Source organism: Choristoneura fumiferana, chromosome 17, assembly GCF_025370935.1.
Source record: "Choristoneura fumiferana chromosome 17, NRCan_CFum_1, whole genome shotgun sequence".
Taxonomy (NCBI): Eukaryota; Metazoa; Arthropoda; class Insecta; order Lepidoptera; family Tortricidae; genus Choristoneura; species Choristoneura fumiferana.
Window position 1 is genome coordinate 4,014,569 of NC_133488.1, and position 9,182 is coordinate 4,023,750.

The 9,182-nt window shown below is 43.3% G+C and overlaps 1 protein-coding gene across 1 annotated transcript; it reads right to left on the reverse strand.

Annotated features, from left to right (window-relative positions):
• Positions 1-442: 442 nt before the first annotated feature.
• LOC141436805 (solute carrier family 22 member 3-like) lies at positions 443-8,942 on the reverse strand. The gene is made up of 6 exons (XM_074099866.1): positions 8,616-8,942; positions 6,138-6,360; positions 4,659-4,914; positions 3,514-4,137; positions 2,400-2,581; positions 443-758 (listed from the first exon to the last, which is right to left on the reverse strand). The coding sequence occupies exons 1-6, from the start codon at positions 8,798-8,800 to the stop codon at positions 546-548; spliced, it is 1,683 nt and encodes a 560-aa protein (XP_073955967.1). The 5' UTR covers positions 8,801-8,942; the 3' UTR covers positions 443-545.
• Between the last annotated feature and the right edge of the window lie 240 nt (positions 8,943-9,182).

Consider the following 9,182-nt stretch of genomic DNA (forward strand, 5'->3'; position numbering starts at 1 on the left):
CAGCCTAAGTCCCACTGCTGGGCACAGGCCTCCTCTCAGAACGATAGGGATTGGGCCAAAGTTCCCAAGCAGGCCCAATGCAGATTGGGAACATCATCGCAGATTGTGCAGATTTCCTCACAACGTTTTCCTTCACCGTAAAGCAAAAAGTAAATAAAAATAAGTAAATTTCATCTGTAGTTTTGAACATGAATTTAGTAAAACTCGGAGGTGCGAACTTGGATTTGAACCCAAGATCCTCTGCTGCAAGCCACCATCCATGGCTTCAGTTCTTGCATAATTAGTTAGCACTTATTGTATGACATGAAATAATTTATTATAAAGAGAAAATATAACACAAAATTGTATTGTATATATTGTATAACTCTTTATTGTACGCATATTTTATTACGAAAATAACAGGTGAGTTGTACAAAGGCGAACTTCATAGTGAAACTCAGAATTAGATCTGAAAATAAGTTGGCTTTATTTTATTAAACTTTCATTTTCACAATTAAAAAGCTTTAACTACTTAATACAGCAACACGTAAAAACTGTCAATCGAGCTACTCTAACGAATAACTTTGTCTTCTCTTAAACAATTTTGTGGTAAAGCTCCGCAGCAGGGACGGCTGGTCTTTGCCCAGGTTGTTCGCGTCCTCCATAGACTCTGGCAGCGTGGAGCCGAGGTTCTCAGGAGTCAGCAGCACCAGGAGTCCAGAGAAGAACGCCATCCCTCCGAACAGAACGAAGGGAAGATGCTCCCACACCTCAGTTGCCTGGAATAAATAAAGAAAGAAAACGACGGAAGATGACGACCGGTTCGGTCGGACTCGGTTAGAGATGCTGACTACGAAGCTTGAGGTCCCGGGTTCGATTCACGGCCGGGGCAGATATTTGTATGAATAATACGAATGTTTGTTCTCTGGTCTTGGATGTTTAATATATATTTACGATGGCTGTTTGATAAGTACCCGTTTTCTAAATATATTAATATCACTGGCCGAAAATAAGTATACCTACCACCTTTTTAAGCCATTTTTCAAAGGTGGGTTTTTTTTTTTTAAATGGCATTCTTTTGTTTTTTTTTCTCATTTGTCAGCGATTTAGTGAAAGCGTGAACTTAAAATTGTTAAAATGGAGAAAGAACAGTATCGGTCTGTAATTAGATTCTTGTTTTTGGAAGGAAAAACATGTGATGAAATGAAAGTAAGAATGCAAGCGGTTTACCATGAATGTGCTCCTTCTATGACAACCGTCAGATATTGGTATAACGAGTTTAAGCGGGGGAGAACAACCGTCTTTGATGAGGATCGCCCAGGCCGGCCAATTGAGGTGACTACAGACAATATGGTTAAGAAAATTGAAAATATTGTTTTAGCCGACCCCGAATTAAACTTCGAGAAATTGTTGATGCTGTAAACATTTCAATCGAGAGGGTACAACACATCTTAGAAGAAAAATTGGGTATGAAGAAAGTATCGGCGAGGTGGGTGCCGCGTTTACTCACGGAAGAGCAAACACGGAACCGACTGACTACTTCGGAGCAGTGTTTGGTCGTGTTCAAACGTAACCCGAAGGAGTTTCTGCGTCGTTTCGTGACCGTGGACGAAACGTGGGTTCACCACTACACCCCGGAAATGAAAGAGCAGTCGAAGCAGTGGATTTTACCGGGTGAACCTGCTCCAAAGAAAGCAAAAACCGTCCCATGGGCTGGAAAGGCCATAACGACTGTTTTTTGGGATTCGCAGGGTATTATACATATTGACTACTTAGAAAAGGGGAAAACGATAACAGGGCAGTACTATGCCAATTTATTGGCTGAATTTGACGCCGTGTTGAAGGACAAACGACCCCATTTAAAAAAGAAAAAAGTACTGTTTCATCACGACAACGCCCCGGCTCATTCGTCCAGAGTTGTGACGGCTAAATTAGCACAGTTACGCTACGAACTATTGCCTCACCCCCCGTATTCTCCAGATTTGGCCCCATGCGATTTCTTTTTGTTTCCCAACCTAAAAAAATGGCTCGGTGGTAAGCGATTTGGATTAAATGACGAAGTCATTGCCGCTACAGATGACTTTCCAAAATCATACTTTTTGGATGGTTTAATGAAGCTTGAGTATAGGTGGAACAAATGTATAGAGTTAAAAGGTGACTACGTAGAAAAATAAATGCATACATACAAAAAAAATGTGTTTTCTTTCCATAACCGGGTACTTATCAAACAGCCCTCGTAAGTATGTATTTATCTATATAAGTATGTTTATCCGTAGCCTAGTATCCATAGTAGGTACAAGCTTTGCTTAGTTTGGGACTAGGTCAATTGGTGTCAGTGTCCCATGATATTTATATATCTATATTTATAAAACAGAACTGGTGAAGCGGCGGTGAGTATTTTACTAGGTAAAAATACTTACTAGGGCTGGTGTAAGCGGCGCAACGAAAGCTCCAATTCTACCAACTGAGCTAAAAAACGTGGAAAGTCTGCTTCTATAGCGAGTCGGCATGAGCTCCGAAGTATAAACGAAGGTTAGTGTCATCACGCCAGCCATGAAGAATCGGCCCAGCAGGTATAAAGCAAGACTTATGTTGTAGTACCCTGGAACCAACATATTGGAACTAAAAAAAAATCTTTGCACACCCCTTCTTTTAGTTCATTGATATGGACCTCCGCAAAGTAACGCAATGTTCAATGAATTATTCAAAATATTTGGAGGTCAGTTTTTTTTATTTAAATATAAGAGGGGCAAAGAGCATACAGTCACCTCATGGGAAGCGCAGTGTTGTGGTTTTCACTTGACTTCAACATCCCAGAGTGCTGGAGTCCAAAGTTTGCAGTAGGCAATTGAAAGCGCTGCTTCTTACGGTCACGTCAGGTTCCTTAAGGGCCTCACACGGTACGATTCGTCTGTACGATACGTCGCTTCAGACCGATCGAAACGACGAATCGATAGTGTATGTCAAGATCGTTAACGATTTACTTCATCGAAAACGATGTCGGAGATCGCAACAAAATCCCATTGCAATCATGAATATCGTAACGATGAATCGACAGTTTGTTTTTTTTTATTCGACTGGATGGCAAACGAGCAAGTGGGTCTCCTGATGGTAAGAGATCACCACCTCCCATAAACATCTGCAACACCAGGGGTATTGCAGATGCGTTGCCAACCTAGAGGCCTAAGATGGGATACCTCAAGTGCCGGTAATTTCACCGGCTGTCTTACTCTCCACGCCGAAACACAACAGTGCAAGCACTGCTGCTTCACGGCAGGATTATCGAGCAAGATGGTGGTAGCAATCCGGACGGACCTTGCACAAGGTCCTACCACCTGCACCTGTGTATGGCTCTTTACGATCAATCGTCACGATTTTCATCAGATCTATCGTACAGACGAATCGTACCGTAAGTATATGGGGCCCTTAGTAGCATTTTACGAGATCCATAGGAGACGGTCCCGTCCTATTCTAAAACCGAACATGGCACGGTAAACATCACAGTTGTAAGCAAATAAACGTAGAAAGAGTTACCTTTTGGCACAAAAATATATCCTAGTTGACATGCTCCGCTAGCCCAAAATCCTCCAATCAAAATAGGTTTCCTTCCCAATTTATCAATAAAAAACGTGACAGACCACACACCAGGTATAGCCACGAGTGCGACCGCGCTGTAATTCAAATATCTATTCCCACTTATATTTACAGATGTTATAGCCATGCCTTGGGTTACGAACAACACAGATATCCACCATATAGGAGCTATAATGCAATGTAAAAGCACTGTCTTGTGCTTAAAAACGAGGCACAAAAGATTGCCATCATTTTTCTCTTCTTCCGCATTCCTCCTTATAATCTCTTCAGAAAAACTCTTCAAAGTATTATCTGAAAGCGTTTTTCCGTTCGTGTCTGCGGCTTTTATTAACATTTTCTTTGCTTCATTAATGCGGTCTTTGCTTATTAACCACCGGACTGATTCTGGCAAGATCCAGTAGAAACTGGCGCTGATGAATAGTGGTACGTGGAATATGAGGACCAAGTGTCTCCAGTGTAGCTCTGACGAGGCCACCAACCCTTGCACAGCTGTGCCAAGCGCCATGCATGTACTCATTATACTACCAGCAACCATACGATGTTTGCAACCAACGTGTTCTAGCACTGAGAACAAAATGAATATTTAATCGTTTTTTTTTTGCGAAAAATTCAATTTTAAACAAACGTTTTTGCTGCCGTTTTTGGTGATTATACGATCCATTGCCACTGCATGAACATACCAAATGTCAAGGCAATCCGCCACGACCACCGTTGTGAAAATTGACTTGCAAGATTTTGAACTAAACATACAAATGTGAAGTTAAATAAAACCTAAAAACAAAAAAAGATAGCCGAGAAAGAAATCGCACTCCTAGATCAAGAGTACCTATCTCAACTCAACATACAACTCAAATAATATCCGTACTCCATTTTTTAGATTTCATTAAATTTCTGGAAGGTCTAAATCAAGATGGTGGATTTTGTTGAGGATATACTCTTATCTAAGTAGAAGTGCGAAATATTTTCTTGGCTTTGTCTAACTTCGTGAGACCAACGTCAAATTTTGACTGTCGAAATTTTAAACTTGCGTCAATCTTTCTAGTTAATGTTTAAAGTAGTCTACAATTATTTGATGTATTACTCACCTAAAATATTACAACAAACGAATACCCCAGCTCCGAAGAGTCTACCCAAAAATCCACACAAGACGAAGGTCGTGTAGGAGTTAGCCCAATACGTCATAATATTGATCCATGCATAGTTGGCGGAGGTGAACGTGATGGCGGCGCGTCGGCCCCAGCGGTCGGAGACGTAGCCACATATATTCAGCGATATGGCCGAGCCCACAACCAGAGAGGAGCCTATGATAAACCACCGCCATTCATCACATGCCAAATCGAACTGAAATCACATAACAGTAATCATCATCCCAGCCTATATACGTCCCACTGCTGGGCACAGGCCTCCTCTCAGAACAAGAGGGCTTGGGCTATAGTTCCCACGCGGGCCCAGTGCGGATTGGGAACTTCACACGCACCATTGAATTGCTTCGCAGGTTTGTGCAGGTTTCCTCACGATGTTTTCCTTCACCGCAAAGCTCGTGGTAAATTTCAAATGTAATTCCGCACATGAATTTGGAAAAACTCAGAGGTGCGAGCCGGGGTTTGAACCCACGACCCTCTGTTTGAGAGGCGATAGGTCAAACCACTAGGCCACCACGGCTTTTTTCATAACAGTAATATTTATTATAAACCAGCCTTTACCCGCGACTCCGTCCGCGTAGAATTTGGTTTTCACTATCCCGCGGGAACTATGCAATTTTCCGGGATAAGAACTGTCCTACTTATGTCCTTCCCCGGGACTCTGTCTATCTGTGTATCTAAATCGGTTCAGCGGTTTAGACGTGTTAAATTACAGATGGGTTACCATACGAGTTATATTAGTTAACTAGTTAGTTCTAGTCAAAGATTTAGTTAAATAAAATACGCCCTTACCATATTTTAACCGCGCCGACTGCAAAATGAGTGAGCTCACTCATTTAGAATCATGACTAGACATGGCTAATCTCGACTCCGACAAGGGATTCACTAAAGCCAGCTGCGGTATCGGTACCGAATCCGCTTATTGACTCCGACTCCTTTATTGACTCCGGTTCTTTCGAGCGATTATTAGTTTGTCTATGGCCGATCCGGCTCGGTACGGTACCGAGGTACTGAAGTAGGTCGTCCTAATGACTCTTTTGAATCTGTGAGTCACTTCGGATATACTTACTACTGGCGAACCGGCTCCGGGGAGCGGCTCTGAAATCGGTATCATGCTATCCCTCTTCCTCTCGTAATAAATGCTATTAGCGTGAGCGCGACGGCACATATCCGATCAGATCCGACGTGATTGAACGAAAGTGAAGCGAGTGCTGAATCGCCGATAACGAGTCACTCGATCCAATAGGTTGGTCGAAGTTATTAACAACTTGGAGTCAATATGATTTAAAATGAGTCAATAAGGGATTCGGATCCGCTTAACGATCTGACTCTTTTGAATCTTCAGACTCGGATTCACCCATCTCTGATCATGACAGAGAAAGTAGTATTAGCAATTACCGTAAGTAAGACAGAAAGACTCACATCATAAACGGCAGAATTCTTATTCTCATACACATACTGTGTGCACTTAACTACAGTGCTTCTGTCGAACAGGTTAGAAGAGCAAGTCCCGGTGGTATTCTGAGGGGCTGAAGCGAAGCGATGGCAATTGTCGTAAGAGTCTCCGGACATTGGTATAGCCTCTGAGATCCATGGAGGGGTTAAGCTGGGTTCCGCGTCGTTATCACATTCCGGGATAAAACATCTGAAAACGTTGATAAAATTGATAAATGATTTTGACAACTTGTATGAAGATTAGGGGAGCATCAAAGCTCACATACTTTACATATTACAATTAGTTCGAATCATCGTTTGTCATATTTTTTTTCCCACTACTGAAATCTTAATTTTTTCTGAAATTTTTAAATGGTCATCTCATAGAGAACAATAGGTTCGGTCAGGTTTGTTTTGTAATAATTTGCAAGACTGCCTGGACACCCTACCGGCCTGGTTGGATCAGTGGAGGCAGACCCAGGCCATCGCCATTGGCACGAAGCGGCTACTACCATCACGGCTAACGCTGCTGGGGCAGGCCATCGAATGGACTCCCACGGTCAAGTACCTGGGAGTCACCATCGACCGCCGCCTCACCATGGCCCCTCATACCCGGAATGTCATTGCCCAGACGCGCGCCGCAGCGCGCGCCCTTCTACGCCCGGTCCTAAGGTCCCGACTCACACTGCGAGCCAAGTTAAGCGTGTACAAGACGTACATGCGGTCACGCCTAACATATGCAGCCCCCGCGTGGTACGCGCTGGTGGGAGAGTGCAATAGGAAGCGACTCGACGCCCAGCAGTCGCTATCCTTGCGCAGCATCATTGACGCCCCGTACTATGTGCGGAACACCGTCATTGCTCGGGGCCTAGGCGTAGAACCCCTGGGCCACTTCATTGGCAGCCTAACCACGAGGATGTTCGGTCGTGTGGATAGGTCGCGCTTTCGCCATTTGTGCGAGCTAGCGCCCTACCACCGCCGACCGCCCGACAAAAAGGGCCTGCCGCGCGACCTCGTGCGAGCAGTGAACCCTTACCCATCGGACCAGACATCCTCAAACACGGACTCAACCCACCTTGCCGCCGGCTGACGATCGCTCGCTGGACTTCCCCGAACGGGGTCTCATCCGGCGGGCTCGATCTCGCTGGCGGTTCAAGAAGTCACCGGACATGACATTTACTGAGGCCTAGCCTAGACCTCAAAACCAGGGACCCGGCCATATTTGCGGTCGGCGTATGACGCCGCTGAGGGGGGCAACCGCCCCGAACAGCATCCCCGCCCCCTGCTCTGCAGGGGACGAGATGAACCCTCGATCTTCGCTCTTTTCTGCGCTCGGCCGTCGAGGAGTGAACATGTCGTCGTAGCTCCGATGTACTTCGATTGCAGCGTGTGTCCGCTCTCTGGAGAAGATTCCTCGAAGCTTGAAGAAATATTGCTGAAGATATACTGCGGTGAACTTGTACGAGGAAAACAAACAAACGAAACAAACTGTTCTTCTGAGAACATAAATAAAACTGTCGTTCTGAGGACAGTGCGTACACGGAAAACCCGGCCAAGAGCATGTCGGACACGCCCAAAATAGGGTTCCGTAGCCATTACGAAAAAATTAAGTAATATTTTTCTAAGAATTTCGTATTTTATACGGAATCTTCCAAGTTTAGGTATATTTTATACCTTAGGCTGTTATTTACTCTTAAACTACTAACAATTCTCAAGCAAACTTAACCGTTATATTTTTCCTTGTAAGTTTGATATACTTACTACCATCCTGAATTTTTTCAAATTTTTCCACCCACCGGTTTAGATTTTAGAGGGGGGAGACGCTCGATTTTAATGAAAATTTGCACTTTAAAGTTGAATATTTCGCAAACAGATCACTGAATCGCAAAATTACGTTTAGCAAACCCCTAATGGTTTTAAAATACCTATCCAACGGTACCCCACACTATAGGGTTGGATGAGAATAAAAAATCACCCCCACTTCACGTCTATGGGAGGTACCCTAAGATTTTTTTTATTGAATTTTTATTGTTCTATTTTGTCGGCATAGTTTACATATATATTCGTGCAAAATCACAGCTTTCTAGCATTGATAGTCCCTGAGAAAAGCCGCAGACGGACAGACAGACAGACAGACATGGTGAAACTATAAGGGTTTTGTTTTTGCCATTTTGGCTACGGAACCCTAAAAAAGGATGTCTTAGATTAAGACAATATACCCTTGCTCAAGACAATAATATTTCGTATATAGCCGGACGCCATATTGTCTTGGGTTAAAACTATTATCTTACTTAAAGAAAAAAATTACTTGGATTTAAAAAATATTCCTGAGACTGAATATTCTTCAGTGAATCAATCAAATTTTATTCAAATTTTATTTTTGTCGATCTTTTTGTGAATTCGTTAAATTTTGACATTTTGTATGGAATGTATGTAGTCTAATCTATCTATCAATGAACAACGCACCTGGTTTTCGTTCTGGCAGCGGTGAAGAGATAACCCATGATAGAATAACCGACCAAGAAAGCGGCTAGACCACACGGTGCTACTGCCCGCAACTGATATTTGCCATTGCCGATTTCTTCCAACAAAATTCTATCCAGGTCTATCCCAGGTTTCTGCTCTACTGTCTTCACTGTTTTTTGACACATTTTCTGGAATTTTCCTTAATTAGCTTTAGAGACTGCTCCTTGTTATTTAGATAGCAGAGACGCGCTATTCATATTCTTGATAACTGGCATCGTGATAAGGTCTATTGACTCAGTTACAGGCAGTAGCGAAGGCAACATTGCTTAAACATCCGGTAATTCTGATAAAGAATGTTTAGACCAAATTGACGCTTGTATCGTAGGTACAATATTGTGAAATTATGAGGCAACCTGTGCCGCAAAAATCTTGTTCATCATCCCAGCCTATTAACGTGTCCAGTGGGACACGTTAATAGGCTGGGATGATGAACAGCAGTGGCTGGGCACAGGCCTCCTCCCATATCGTGAAATGGCGCCATTTCATGATATGCCTAAAAGTTGGCTA

Coding starts and splice junctions, on each gene's coding strand:
- LOC141436805 (XM_074099866.1), bottom strand. CDS start 8,800: ATGTGTCAAAAAACAGTGAAGACAGTAGAGCAGAAACCTGGGATAGAC. Junction 6,361..8,615: donor GCTGCCAGAACGAAAACCAG/GTGCGTTGTTCA, acceptor CAACGTTTTCAG/ATGTTTTATCCCGGAATGTG. Junction 2,582..3,513: donor ATATATTTTTGTGCCAAAAG/GTAACTCTTTCT, acceptor TGTTGGTTCCAG/GGTACTACAACATAAGTCTT.